Here is a 15,622-nt window from a genome sequence, read left to right as displayed (position 1 = left end):
ACATACATAAACCCCACAAATATTACATTCTCTGCTTAGACTTGGGAATCTTAACAGGAACAAATACATCCAAAACAACCTTTAGAAGAATCAAAAGTAGGAATCTGACTGTATGGGCTGTGTATGTGTACCTGAGTGATATTCTGGTATTTTGTTCACTTCGTGCAAATTCTTTTTCACAAATTCAAACTGAACTAAAAAAAGAGTTGAAATTGGCTACTGAAGCGACTCTGGACTTCTCACGTGGGACACAATAAAAGGACACACAGACAGGTCACCTCAGCATCCCTGTGGATCTGCATAGCTAGAAGCAAACCTTGCCTTGAATTCCAGCATATAACTTGGGCGTTGTTGAGGTTATTTATGGCAACCGAATCTCAAATGAGCCACACTCTCTAAAGAGATGCTCTCAACTGTTAAAACAAAAGTTTCACTCACGTAAAAAGTCTTACATTGTTGAAATATAACTACTTAACTTTTAAAATATATTTTGGTTTTTTAGACATATCATATAACTTTCAAACATCTTCTTTTAAGAAGCAATATACTCCACTTTCTTATACAGTTTTTGTGACATCTCTTCCTATAATTTCAACTACAAAGAGATAATGAGTGGCAGGTTTCATAACATCAAATCCTGAAAATGAGGTGTTAATTGGTATTTAGGAATTGCAGTCCAGAGCATTCAATCATCCTATTAGTTATTTAATCATTGGGAAGCAAAAGGATTTCTATCTAGTACCAAAGGATTTGAATAGCATATGCATTATAGCTAACAACCAAGGCCATTCTATGTAATGGACTTAATATCTCCATAGTCTACATGGCATTAAATATACTTGTTTGATAGTCATATTAGTAAACTAACGAAAATAGAAAAAAAAGGACATAAGTTAAATCATAATAGATGATCATTAGGAAAGACCACCAGGCTTCAAAGAGCATCTACAATGCTTTGCCAGTCCTGTTTGCTTCCTTTCCAAAGAAAATTAAATTAAAAATTCCGTTAACAGGACTCAGAGCTGCCAACAGTGGTAATGAAGAATATAAGGTATCTGCAATTCCATGAGACAGCAGGGGATCATAATAGCATCATAACTTTCCCAGCAGTAATATATGCAATATCCTAAAGCAGCACAACAGGCTCTCTGCTAGACTGTGAGCAGGCTTCCTCTCCCCCTGTGTATACCATCCCTGACACAGTGGCTTGCTGGGGCCAGTATCTAGCTGCTCTTGGGCCGGTCCTGCTTGGGCTCCCCCAGCTAAATAGCCTTCACCATTCCCAGATCTGGTCTGAACCCTGTCTGGGTCTTGGGGATCCCAGACCAGCACTTGTTTTCCCCCTCTGCTTCACTGCTGGGCTGAGAGTCTGACTTCTGACAGCAGATTATTAGCAACTCCTAGGACCTTCTATTTATCATCTCTTGTGTTTGCTGATGATGGAGTCCTTACTTTGTCAGTAGAGTGCAGCACACTGATTTGGACAGAACATCACACTCAACATTTCTTGAAATTTTTCATGCTCAGTTTATCAAGCTGTTTTTATGCGCTGTTGGCTCTTCTGCAGATTTTCCTCCCAGCATCACAAGAAGCAGCAGATCGGTAAAAGAACATAAAATATTAATTTTAAAATGCAGAGAAATCCTGCAGCTTTCGCATTTTCACAACAGTCCATCGTGCCCAGAGGACACAGCTGAGTGAGATGTTGACAAAAGCTATCCTTAGGGGAGGCCAGCTCCCTTCTTCTGCTCCTTCTGTAGCCAACGGAGGAAACAGGGGTCTGGCTTAGGTACCCTGCATTGCCACTAAGGCTCTTCCTTAGTGCAAAGGCTTCCTCAGCTAAAATAGTCCCTGGTGAACACTGTCCTCAGCCCCACGCCCCAGCTGGGCTCCACAGGGCCCTAGGAGGGCTACCCACACATGGTTCCTCACTGGCCCAGGACAAAGTGACCCACAGACAACTTGTCTACCTTAGATATAAAATGGGCACAAGATAACACTCTGTTCATCCTTCGTGGCACTACCTGCTTTATCACCCCAACAGCAAGGAGCTGCCATGGCTCAATTGTAAAAAAATGCTGATAGGGAACACCACTGAGTCATCCATGACCATCATCCCTGGGCTTAGATCATTCTTGAGTGAACAAGTGATTTTCTTATGTCAGTAAAGTATGAATCAAGGTATATCCTGTGCTGAAATTGCATGGCCTTTGCTTGAATCTGCTTTTTGGAACTGGAAGGCATGGAACATTCCCTCCTGCCCTTCTCTAGCAAGTCATTTCAATGGGAGTAAGGAATGCTGAGTGAGCTTATCGGGTACATCTAGTATGCCTGCAAACCAGGCAGGCAGCTTTGCTGAAAAATGTGCAGAAGAACCTTCCCCCTGTTTAAACATAAATTTTCATTTTTATTTTTATTAAAGCATAATGATTTTGAAGGGGGAGAAGAAAGTGATTTACAGAAATGCCAACTTTGCATTACATCTATGAGACCTTCAGGTTTCCCTCTGTACTGTAGAATAGCATGGCTGTATATGTGTCTGTGATTCCAAGCTAATTGCTAGCAAGCAAGGCTCCCATTTAAAATGTTACTTCACAAGGTAATTTAGATATTTCTCCAGGGAAACAAGGGCTTGAGTGACCAGTTACAGTATTTCAAGAGGCCACCTCTATTACCAAACCTAGACGAGACCCTGGACCTCCACAGAGATCATGCCACATCATCTTTTCTGTTAATGGGCTGAATTTCATCCTAAAAGTTGCTAGAGTTATTAGAGGGGGGAGGCTGTTTCCACTCCTCTGGAAGATTGTTAGAGGACCTCTCTGATCCAATAATGAGAACCTGCTCTTGCTTTCCAGTCTAGATGTAATACAGTTACTTGGGATTTTTTTATTATTATTATTTTCCTTAAATAGTTCTTCTCTGTTTCTGGTATTCTGCTAACCAATATATTCTTAGAAAGAAAACTGTATCATACCATAGCCTTTATTTTTTAGACTAAGCAGCACTTTATGTCATCTCTCATATGACATGCTTTATGGTACCTCTGCACGTGTTGCAGATGAATTATTCTTTCCTAAAAAATGTGACAGCAGTTGTGTAGCAGATGTGCATTCATCCATGCCTTCTACAATGAAACTTCCTTTCTGCTGGAAATACCTTGTCTGATGTATGCTATGTGCATGTACACCTTCCTCATGGCTTCATCCCATGGTCAGATTCCTAGTCATCCTGTGATCATTTCTGACTCCCGGAGTTCTCTCCACCTGTCATCTCTCATGTCAGACAAAAATTTCGTCGTTAACCCTGAGTGCACACCCTGCCATTCTGTTCTAATCAAACACTTCTTCCCACTTATCTGCCTAGCAGAGTCAGAAGGGTCTTAATGTATGACAGTCTTCTTCCATGTTAGCAATGTCCCTTCATCTTCAGGTTTCAAGGGTATGCTGACTTCATACGCTAATGTACTTAATGAAAATATCACCAGCACTGGCCCTAAAATTGACCCTTGAGGAACTTAGAGTAACTTGCTTCTCAACTCCTCTTTTCTTGCTTTTCCTCTGCCCTTTCCCATCTGTCAGTTCTTCCCCACCTTTTGTGTCCTCTATTAACCTCCATCTTCTTTTGCTTCATTAATATCTTCCCATTTAGGAGTGTATCAAGAGTTTTTCTAAGGTCCAAATGAGATTTACCACATTTTCTATTTTGGAAAATCCATTATCTCATTTAAAGAAAGCTATCAGATTATTCTGGCACCATGTTCCCTTAGTAAACCCAGGCTCCTCTCATCTTGTTTTCTGTTTAACTAGAAAGTATGATTCGATCTTCTTTGTTCTTTGGTAATTACACTCTGTAGAAATATAGAAAAGAAATTGAGGTAGATCATATTTACTTCCATCTGGTGCATATTTATATGTTTATAGATAGAAAACACACATATATGTATGTGTATCTGCATATGTGTGTTATGTATTTTTATATATATATATATATACACAGAGAACATATACACATACATGTAATTATGTGTATACATCAGCTTCCAAGCTGCACTGAGCTTTTTAGCAAGTATTAGCATTTTAGTGTTTCCATACAATAAAGATCAATTACCACTCATTAATTCTAAGTCTTACAGATATTTTCCTCCTGTTCTGCTTCAGTACTTCTTCTGGAGCCAGCCAACAGCCAGCTGACAGCCAATGACACAAACCCAGTGTGCAGGATGATTTTACCCAGTGCTCAAACTGATTCCTGCTGTCAGATATCATTACAATGTTTAAGTGCAATCTAGTTGTTGGATAATTGCAATGATGAAGTTTGACTGCCAGTGTACAAAGCTGTTTTAATAGTCACAGTGAATGGAAAATGTCCATTCACCACCTATTTTAAATATGGTTCTGAGTGAAAGAAACATTATCACATGACAAGGGTTTGATTAGTGGGTGTCTGTCTTGTTATTCTTTCTTGTCTGACATGGTAGCACACACTTTCGTAACACAAAAATTTACTGTGAAAGAAGGTGGAGGAAAAGGGGCACAACACCACTCTATAAGGTGGCTGTCCAGATGGATGATCTTCTCCCCCACGGAGGTATACGGGGTATGTATAGTATCAGTGTGGCAGCCTTCACTAATGACTTCAAGCAGCTGGAAGCGCCTGTCTCTAGACACACAACTGACTTGCCGTCTCAAATGACAAGCTTCAAGAAAGACAGGAGAATAAACCCCCAGATTTCCAAAATTTGCATTTGTAGCTGTAAGAAGGAGATGTAACACTCCCAGATGCATTTGAGTTGCAGATAGCTTAATGACAACAGGGCTTCACCACAACCAGAGTCCACCAGCTCCTGAGGACTGGGCTCTCAGCCCTGTGAGTGTAAATTCAAAGCTTTAAACAGTCTTACAAACAGCTTTTTTCCAGATCAAAAGCAAGAAACATAGAGCTTTGAATGCTGCAAAGGAGTAATTTTGCTCGCCACTGTTTATAACTAGTTCCAAAACCCAGAAAAATTGTGCTAGTGAATTAGAATCATAGGATCATTTAGGTTGGAAAAGAAGATCATTGAGTCCAACCATTAACCCAGCACTGCCAAGTCCACCACTAAACCATGTCCCTAAGCACCACATCTGCAGGTCTTTCAAATACCTCCAGGGATGGTGACTCAAGCACCTCCCTGGGCAGCCTGTTCCAATGCTTGACAACCCTTTTGGTGAAGAAATTTTTCCTAATATCCAATCTAAACCTCCCCTGGCACAACTTGAGGCTGTTTCCCCTTGTCCTATTGCTTGCTAATTGGGAGAAGAGACCAACACTTACCTCGCTACAACCTCCCTTCAGGTGGTTGCAGAGAGCAGTAAGGCCCCCCCGAGCCTCCTTTTCTCCAGGCTAAACAACCCCAGTTCCCTCAGCCACTCCTCCTAAGACTTGTACTCCTCAGGAGAAGAAGCCCAAAATGAAAATACAGCACAGATTACTTTGCTTGAAAACTGGACTGTTGATGAAAGGCAAAAAAGCAAAGGTGCATTGATTTTGATAACTTCTCCCCATCTACACACACGCACACCTACTCGCAAACATTAGTCTGAATCAGTAAGAAGCTGCTGTCACAGGCACTGCTCTCTGATACCTTTATGTGGAACATCAAGGGTGTGCATTTTGGGTTAAATGCATCCCCCCTGCAAACACCCAACACAATACAGATGCCGCACAAAATCCCTTCAGTATAAGGCTCACCTAGGACTTAAAATGGACTCAGCCCCATGTCCCAGCTTCTGACTCGGCGGCCAACATCAGCCTGCTAAAACAATACTGATAAATACAATTCTACTAAGTTCGGATCTTACACATCTTCAAAATCCTTTTGCATCATTCAGTGGTATAAGTGGCACAGGGATTGACACAGGTTCATGGATTTTCCAAACAGAGAGGGCCATCCCAGTCATCAAGTACAGACCCCTGGATGGTGGGGTGGGAGGTTGTTGAATTCTTATTTAACTATCTCTTCTTTCATTGATGCATTGTTCTTCTTCATTTTGCAAAATCAAGGAATGACGAACCTGTGTAGGTTTGGATGACAATAACCTCCTCTGTCATCAAGGCCAGTCTGCAGCTGAAGTGGGCATCAACTGTATCGTGTAATACCTGTGTAAGCAGATTAAGCTCCACCCCTAGTAATGTGGCCAGTCTTGCCCAAATCCATTCCTTTCTATCCAAAAAGTGTAACTTTTTTCTCTTCTATCTGTTTCAAAAGCTTGTTCTTCCATTACCACAGTATTTGTGTGCTTTTTAAATAAAGTCTATTGCAAAAATGAAGCTTCTATTGATCTTTATGGAGTCATCTCTCAAAGAGAACAGCTCTCTTTGAGATCTAGGCTCAGATGGTGGACGTGGCTTTGAGAGGTGTTTTTTTTTAATACAGTCTATTAATTTCTTGCTTTTTTTATATTCTCAAGTGCTATTCTTCACATCCCTGCAATCCAATCACCCGTATTTTTTATCTGACCTTGTGTTTTAAAAGCAAAAACACTGAATAGGTAAACTAAGGCAAAATGAAACTCAGAAGCAAAAGCCACACTCAAGTTTAATGTAAAAAACCCAAGCAAACTCTTTAATTACATGAAATGTGTCTGGGATTCAAAGTATGCAGGCAATAAAAATTATTTTCTATTCCAAATGCTGGTTTTTAATCCTCTTTTTTGTGGGAGGCTGGAAAAATACTAGTCATGTTGTTGATGTAGGAGCAAAAGAGCAATGCCAGGAAACACAAGCATCAATCCTGGTAACTATCAGCAAAGGCAAAATTATACTTGTACGGAAATCTGGGAAGCATGTCTATTTAAGCGACAGACAACTGGAGCACTTTTGCACATTTCCCATACAGGAACTAATGAATTACCTAACTACTTAATCATCTCCAGGCTTTGTGTTGACTACAAAAATGCTTACAAACAAGTTAATTTAAAATCTAGAAAAGAAAACAGGGGAGTATCAGCCTTATGGAAAACAGTTTACTACCAAGGTTATTATTAAGGCAAATATAAATGTCATTAATTTCCTGTAATGAAAGGAGACCAAACAAACAGCCCAGGTTAACAAACAAAACTCCACATGGGGAAGGTGGGGATCATGGGAGAGTGGGGTAGCTCCCCTCTTTGGAAAAGTCTGAGGATCTCTTGTATTCGTCCTGTTACAATACACCCTGCCATTTATGGGGTTCACAGTTTGATGTTTTGGCTTAAGCCCCTGGCACATCTAGATGCTCTTGAATGCAGAAATTAAAGAACAAAGCAGAGGCATAGTACCGTAAGCTCTCTGTAATTTTCAGCAATATCTCAAGCTCCCTCTTATTTAAAAAGAGCACACTTGCCCCTGGTCATTTTCTCCAACTCTTTTTCTGCTTGTCATACATATAGCAGGTGGGTTACCTTCCTTTCACAACCTGGCCAGCCTTCCACACAGCCAAATATGCAGACAAGGCACAGCAGACAGGAAGATCAGACCTCCTATTGCTGGATGAAGAAAATCTCTCAGAGAGGTTAGCAGACTTGGAAGAGAACACAGGGGAAAAAAAAAAAAAAAAAAAGAGTATCAGGTTTTGGAGGAAAGCTTTGGTGTACTTTTGGCTGTCCTCTTCATGCCATGGGACAATCACTCATTGGCACCTCTGGGACTTACTGCTGACATGGGACCTCAATGTTTTTAAAATGGTGATGCAAAGCAATTAGTGCTTAATAGATAGGCAAGTCACTACTGCTCTTACTATGAACAAGCCAATTGAAAAAGCTCAAATAGCATACATTTGCATTGGTTTTGATCTTCATGGATTATCACGCTACTCAAAATACCTTTGCTCTTCTTTCCTTCTCAGTATGCTTCTGGTTTGTCTCAGTTTTTCTCAGCCAACTTTAATTTCTGTTTACAGATAATCTTGCACCTTGTTTAGCTTCATCTGATACTGGCTGCCTTCCTCGCCATCAGAATCCAGACAGCACAACAAGCTTCAATAACATCAATGGGAAAGTGACACAAATTAAAAGTTTGATATAGTCTCAGAGTAAGTTCCCAGCATCATCTTGACAGAAGTCATCTCTTGCATGTCCTGAAGTAACACATAATTCAAACCTGCATCAAATGTGCTTGGCTTGTTTTTGTTAGCAGCTAATCAAAATCATGTCAGCAAGTCCTCCCAGAAGAAAAGAGAGAGTAATAGAAAATTATATTTTTTGGTTTTTATTTTTTCTCCAATTTTATTTTTTTTGAAAGAGTAGGTGCAAAGTAGCACCTATGGCCAAGCCTTGGCACAATACCCTGCCTCTGCCCATTTATAAACCCCTCTGCCAGTACCTATCGCAGCAGTATTGTAAGCTATGTCTGACTTTAACCAAGCCCAGTTTGGGTCATCGCATAATATGGCAAACAGAGAAGTGCTGGAGGCTCCATATGGGCCCAGACCTAAGTGGTTCCAAGATATGGCAGGTCTGCTGTAAAGGAATTACAGAGGAATGAAGGCAGGTTAATTAACACTGATAATATACAGCTGTGGGCTGGCTTCAGGGGCGGTGGGTCGGCTGATGTGGATAAGGTGCAGCTGTGACTGGTTCCTGCTAAGTAGTTAAATAGCCCTAAGGGCCATGTGAAGGGGAGCAGCTAATGAAGAGAGATCTGGAAGAAGTAAAGGGAAGAGAGTGTCCTGGATGTAGGAGAGACAAGAAGGATGATGCAGCAGAGGCAAGAAGCATTGTGGACTGGCCTGAAGTGTATGAAGAAACAGCATGAACAGTAAATGAACTGTTGAAACCTTGGGGTGGGGGGTGGGGGTGGGGTGGGGCAAGGTGTGAGAACTACTTATTGAAGTTAACCTGGTATGGGATGGTAAAAGCCTTGTTGCAGCCTACTAGTTTGCTAGTGCTGTGACAGTCTGCATTTATGTATAGCATCCATCTAACTTCCTTGGAAGCATTTAAGATGGTGATTAATTTAGTATTAATCTAAACAGATTATCCTCAGCTTCAAGCAGATGAAATACATAAGTAGATTTTCAGGATAAGAAAGCAATATTTTAGTAAAATGAATGGATTAAAAAGATAAGACAAAGGTCTGACTATTCAATCAGCTATAATCTTGATGGCAGGTCTTGAGAAATATAGGTCAATATGTTTAACGTTAGGTACTTTAGCAGTCCTGAGATTGAAATGCCTTTTAAAAAAATCATAATTCTGAATTTGAGGCGGTGATGTGACTCTCAAAATATTTTCAAGACAACATAAAGTAATTCTCTCATTCTTTTGCTACTGCAGCTCACTCTGAGCTCTACTGTGTTGTCCTCAGTTGAGGTGAAGGGCACTAGACACAAAGAAAGACGTTTTCATTTGTAAGCAACGACAGCCAGCTCTTCCACATCATGTCCCTTCTTCTTGGAAGTGGGAACCTCTCAGGTTCCTGAGCTGAATCCAGCAGAGATCATGAATTAGAGGTGTGACCTGTAGAGCCCACCATATGAATGACAATCAAATTCAACAAGGGTTCATCTTAACAGGCCAGGCAGGGGTTGGATACGCTGCTCGCTCATCTGTCTGCCCTGAGTAGGCAGTAATCCCCGCAGAGCACAGGGAGCAAGCAGGGACACAAGCCCTCAAATGGTCCCACGTGAATCATGGGAGTGCAGGGGTCAGGGCTAGTGTGAGGGAAATCATCTGTTGAGGTTAAAAGATGTCCCACCTCATCACGAGCTCTCTTGTTTGTCCTGGGGAAAGGTGTCAGGTGAGGACTGCACTGCCTGTCCCCTCACACCACAAAATGCCCTGTCTTCCCCCCACCCAGGAACTTGCACAGCAGCTCAGAGAGATTTGAGACTGGAAGATCTGTTATATCAAAGTCACCATTGCTGGCCAAAAGGGAGATCAACAGGAAAGCAAACTAAAATTAGTGAAACTGCACCAGTTTATAAGCTGGGTAGGCATCAGAGCTGCTCTCAGTTTTTCTGTGGTGAAAAGGTTATAGTTTAAGCATATTTGACAGGTAGACACAACCAAGCAGAAAGCTTACACTCAATAAATGCTTACTTTTAGTCATATAAGAAGCCCCTATCCCTAGAGCACAAAGGTACGTGCTACTTTAAGCATTGCATAAACCAATGTGTTGGTTTAAACACTGCTAGAAACACAACAGCGAAGAGAAAGGCTTGAAAATGAAAAGAATCAACAGTGGCCAGCAGCAAAAGGGCACAATCCACAGGAAAAAGAATGGATTTTATGTTCCTTGGAGGCTACTACAAGCTACGTGCAGTGATTAAAAACAGCTTTGAACTGTAGAGTGTTGATGACATGTTAAGATGCTATTTTCCAGCCAAAGCTAGAATTAATTACATTGCTCTTTTCCTTGTTAGTCAAAAAGACATCACAAAACAACTATTGGCTTTTTCTTTGAATCTGCCTCTCAAAAAAAGCAAAAAATAGAGAAATAAAATTGAGGACCAAATGCCACTGAAATATAACCCTGAACTACATGGCCACTTCACAGAGTATCTGTATACACTGTGGAAGTAAGCAGAATTAAACACTGCGCAACTTACTACAGAGATTCAGTCCCAGTTAATTGACTCTTTATTTACAGTGGATTTCCTAGGTTGGCATGTTAAATATCTGAAGTACACAGATATATGCAGTGACAAATTTAGCCTCATGTTGCCCAGCAGAAGATTCTTCAGACTCTCAGGAGCGCTCTTACATGTTCCTCAGGTGACTATCTTGCTTTTATCCACAGCCGTCCTCATCAAAGACCTACTGAAACGTTTGTAGGCCTGAGGGGCCAAGGACTGAGCAGCTGCCAGGCTGCCATTCCCAAGGCAGAGTGCAGCCCTGGTAAGCCCTTGTAATACGTGAAGGCGGCGCAGGTACTCTGCCTGAGGTGAGGTGCTGTTTGGTCTTCTAAAATGCATGCCCGTGCCTGAACTCTCTAATTAAAAGGGTTGCTATCTACCTCTAGTAGGTTAATAACTGCCTATCACTGCTGAAATTCAACTTCTGCCCCATATTTTTCAAGTTTTCAGCGCAGGCTCCGAGTGCATCCCTCTTAAGCCGGGCTGCCGCGTCAGAAAGCCGCGCTTCCCTCCCGGCCCGCCTGCTGGAAGGCTCGGGGCTTCGAAACACAACTCCGTCCCTCCGAGCCATCCGGCTCTCACACAGCCGGGCCGGGACGCCGTGCGCGGGAGGCGGTGCGGAGGCGGTGCATGCGCCGTGCCGGCCGCCGGCGCCAAAAGCGAGACCAAGATGGCGGCGGCCAGGGCGCGGAAGTGAGGCTTGGGGCGCGTGAGGCGCAGCGGCGGGTTCCTGCGCAGGTAACGGTTCCCCCCGCGGCGGGCGCGCCTCCCGTCGGGCTAACGGCTCAAACGGCCGCCGGTCTCTGCTCCTCCTCACGCCCACCCTCGGGCGGCCTTTGCCTCCGGAGCCTGCACCCCGGCACCCTCCTCGCTTCCCCCGGCCCGCTCGTTAGCGTCGCGGCCCGCGCCTTGCCGCTGGCGAGGCAGCCTCCCCCCCTCCTCCGCCAGCGGTCCCGCGCCCCGCAGTCTCCCCCAGCCAGCCCCCTGGGGAGCTCTGCCCTAACGCTGTGTGACCCGGGCTGCGGCCCCTTTCCCTCTTGCATCCACTGCTCTGGGCTCAGCCCAATGTGACTGGGAGGGCCCGAGGTCACTAATGCACCCTGGCAGGCGTGACATTGGCAGGTGGGCTTCTGAGCTGTGTGCGGGCATGGGGTCTAGCTTGTGTCTTCCTGTCTCGCTTCAATGAAGGATTCAAGGATTCACAGCTGTATAGCTGTTGTGTTTTAAAATCCGTATTTTGTAAATCAGCAGTGCTGAAAGTGGCCTGCCATAATGAAGCGCTCCTTTCTGTTGTCAAATAAATTGAAGTAATAGATACAAGTAATAAAAAAAAATAAACCCAAGCAAAACAGTGAAATGTTCTTGCTAATTTTGAGCTGAGTACATAAGTGTAAGGTTATGGAGAGGGAAAAATTAGGTGTCTCCTGTATAATCTGTGTGCAGGGAATCCTAAATTCACTCCTTGGATTTGTTGTTTCTATGAATGAGAGATATTTTAGAGATTAGCAACAAAAAAATCAAAGCACTAGCATGATATATGCAGATGAAAAAATGTTTAAAAGGGGCCTGCTTGATAAATAAGAGAGAAAAGGTGCAATTCTGTAGATATTAGATCTAATGAGATTGGCAATGAGGTCTTGTGTATGCATGTGTAATGAATGTTAAGGAAGTGTAACTCCCACTAGCTTATTGAGGACCTAGGTGATGTAGCAATTATTTTTACTGATAATGTTGCTGTCGTATGGGGAATACATAAATAAAACAAATTCTTATACACTTATTTCTGTATACTCTCTACACAGAGATTTTCCTGATGTAACTGTGCAAGAAAAATTATGAACTGACTGAAATAGCTAGCTTGGTCCAACAGTCAAGTGTATAGGCCGAAAATCTGAAGAAAAAATAAACAACCAAGCCTCTCAACCACAGAGACTAGGATATATTGATGTAAATAAAGAAACAAGTTTTTTAAAAGGGAATTTGGGGTGAAGATGAGGAAGAAATCTCAGAGTAGGCGTTTTCTTAATGCTGTATTTCCTACTGGAGAAAGTAAAACCCATAAATATTATACTGAGTCCACATGTTTGGGATTGATCTATTTGATCTTTCTCACATCTGAGTAGATTTACTTTAGAAGACTCACTCTAAAGCACGATGAGTTCTTTTAACTGGATTTTTAGTTGAAAGAGGAAGCCTTAGCAAAATAGTCAATTTAGAGCATCTAGTTGAAATCTACTAATTATAGTCATCCTCCCCCGTGTCTTCTCAGTGATGACAAATTCAGTAGTTTTACAGGATAATTTCATCCAACTTCTCCCCATTTCATTCTAAATTTTTACTAACACCTTGTTAACCATGTTCTGTTCAGGCAGCTGAGCTTCTTGAACCTTCAATTGACTAGTCCTGCCTTTATGGGAGATCGAATGTAAGAATTTTATCTTATTAGAGAAGACATCTAACAGAACGGCGTTGTTCCGTGCAAGGGCCACAGCTCTCTTGGCTAAAAAATAAATGCTTTTGTGATTCAAACACTTGGGAATAACGTGCAAGTACCAGGGAAAACCACCAAGTAATCTAAATCCAGCTAAAATAGGTTTCATAGCTACCAAATGTCTGTATAATCATAATAATAACCGTGGAATTGCTGTTATATATTGTAGACTGAAACATGTATTTTTGTCTTTTCCAGATATCATAACCTTAAGAATGCAGGTGGTTTGTCAGAGAGTTGGTACTTCTTCCTCATGTTTGAAGAGACAACTAAATGGCTTCCTGGGTTTACTTAAATTGCAGAGGAGACTGGTTCCTGCTTATGTCAGAACTATTTACAGTGAGACGGGGAAATGGGAAAAAAGCTATGGGTTGAAGACAAGAAAAAGAGTTGAAAATTGGTGGCTCCCAAGAATAAAGGAACAGTTCTGCAGAATTTCAGAAACTGATGTAAGCATTATGAAAAATTTGGAAATTACGTTTGATATTTTGGATGGAATTAGTTGAAATTTAGTACAGTTGGCTTATAACAAGGAGATGTATGTTACATTTCAGGAGAAAATACTTCTATATTATAGTAGATTATTTAAAACAGCTTATGAAATAGGTACAAAAATAGAAATTAAAAAAATGTTAAGGAAAACACAGTGAAAAGCAGAGTATGAACTTGTAAATTTAGGGAGTGTCGAAGTAATCAATTCTTTCTATATTATACCACATTTAGGAATTCGTTATTTAAAGTATTAAATGAAGCATGTACATTTGCAACTTCTGTAAACAATTTTCTCAAGGTCTTGTTTCCAATTGTTATGACAAATCTATTACATTGCACACTGTGACTCATTAAGACCTATGTTAAGGGAAGATGATTTAAGAATATTTTCTGATTTATAGTGTTTTAGGATTAATAAGTGACTTGCAGAAAAAGCAAGTTTTCCCCATGCAATAAAATATCTTGAAACAATGTTAATCTTGGTCTCTGATTCTTTTTGCCTTCACAATTATGCTCACACAGATACAAAAACATTTTCGTGCCCCTTCACTGTTTTTGTTAATTTAGGCTTGTGTCTTTAATATCTGACAATACATGTAATACACAGGTACACCATATGTCATACCTATGATAAATTCTAAATTGTGTGTTTAATGATATTTTTGTTTAGCCTTACAGTTAAAGTAGATTTAATAACATCTCATATTAAGAGGCAAATAGCGTATAGTGCTGCAGTGAAGCATTCAGAGTATTTCTGATGTTGCTATTACTGGACAAAAGTGATGAAGTGACATTCGCTAAATATGCATAGTTTTGTTCAGAACAGTAAAAGCTGTCCATAATTTTTTTCACTATTAATATAAGGAAAACAATGTAGGAACTTACCAAGCATGGATCAATGATAAATTCAATCTTAATCAAGATGTATTAGGAATAAATTTCCCGAGAGAGATGATGTTTGATTTCTTTAACTTTTGTCAATTTCTCAAACCCAACTAAATGAAGTTTTTACCTTTTCACAAGATACTGCTCGTAAGATATCTTTGGATCTGAGCATACGTAGTGGAACTGAACAGTTTCACTTCAGTGAATGTTCATGCAATTGCAAATGATTGAGTTAGTTGCTCGGTGAGTTAATGCTGTTTAGCTGACAAAAAGCAACAGGCCAGGAGTGAGCTCCATGTTTATTGTGAATACAAGGTAAAACACTTATTTAAACTGTTAAGAGGATAATTTAATGCGTCATGTTTTCATTTTTTAGTGGGATAGACTGGGAGCATGTAGATAATCAGTTACAGATGCTATGGTAGGGAATGGTGATTTGTTAAGCTGCAGTTATATTAATACATATTTTGTTGAGTAAAAATTGATTAAAACCATAATTTTTTAAGTGCCATATAAATACAAATTGATGAGATGGCAGCCAAGTCTGGTAAAGCATCTCTGTTTACAGCCCCAAAGAATTTGATCTTACTAACTTTGTCAGTGCTCGCTTGGATCACTGGTTACAACAGAACTTTGTTTCTCTTCATGGTACCATATAGTCTATAATGTGCACATGTATTTATTCAAGTGAAATGCTAACTCATGTAGTTACAACTTTCTAAAAATTTTTTTCTAGAAATCAAGACCAAAATTTTATGTGCTTTCTATGTTCCCATATCCTTCTGGAAAGCTTCACATGGGCCATGTTCGTGTCTACACCATCAGTGATGCAGTAGCTCGGTTCCAGAAAATGAGAGGGATGCAGGTAAGAGAAGATCAGCAGTAGGGCTAAGTGTTTTCTTGATGTTTAAGTGAAGGTTTAGTTGGAATATATGCTACAGGTGTGTAGATAATGACCTGTGGAGTTTTGAATATTGAATTTGAGACTTTTTTGAAACGTGGTGGTCAGAACTCACTCTTGATAACAAATTCTTAGAAGCTATCTCAAATGATAGAGCTGATGGTGTATCAGCTACCTGAATCTATTGATGTAAGGCACAGTGTTGAGATGTGTGGCTGCAGTTTCTATAAGAGGAGACTGAAGACCCTACTGCTGT

General features: G+C 40.9%; 1 protein-coding gene across 2 annotated transcripts in view; it reads left to right on the top strand.

The window, feature by feature from the left end:
* Nucleotides 1-11,182: 11,182 nt before the first annotated feature.
* Nucleotides 11,183-15,622, top strand: part of LARS2 (leucyl-tRNA synthetase 2, mitochondrial) — an 87,800-nt gene continuing 83,360 nt past the window's right edge. For both annotated transcript variants that reach the window (XM_080385884.1, XM_080385883.1), the window contains exons 1-3: nt 11,183-11,335; nt 13,287-13,537; nt 15,202-15,330. In XM_080385884.1, coding sequence (XP_080242010.1) covers nt 13,304-13,537; nt 15,202-15,330 — 363 coding nt within the window. In that variant the 5' untranslated portion in view covers nt 11,183-11,335; nt 13,287-13,303. The remainder of the gene's footprint in view (nt 11,336-13,286; nt 13,538-15,201; nt 15,331-15,622) is intronic.

The sequence above is a fragment of the Falco punctatus genome, assembly GCF_963210335.1.
Source record: "Falco punctatus genome assembly, chromosome: 4".
Lineage (NCBI taxonomy): Eukaryota > Metazoa > Chordata > Aves > Falconiformes > Falconidae > Falco > Falco punctatus.
Note: the sequence above shows the minus strand (reverse complement) of the source record. Positions and strands in the feature narration are given on the sequence as shown.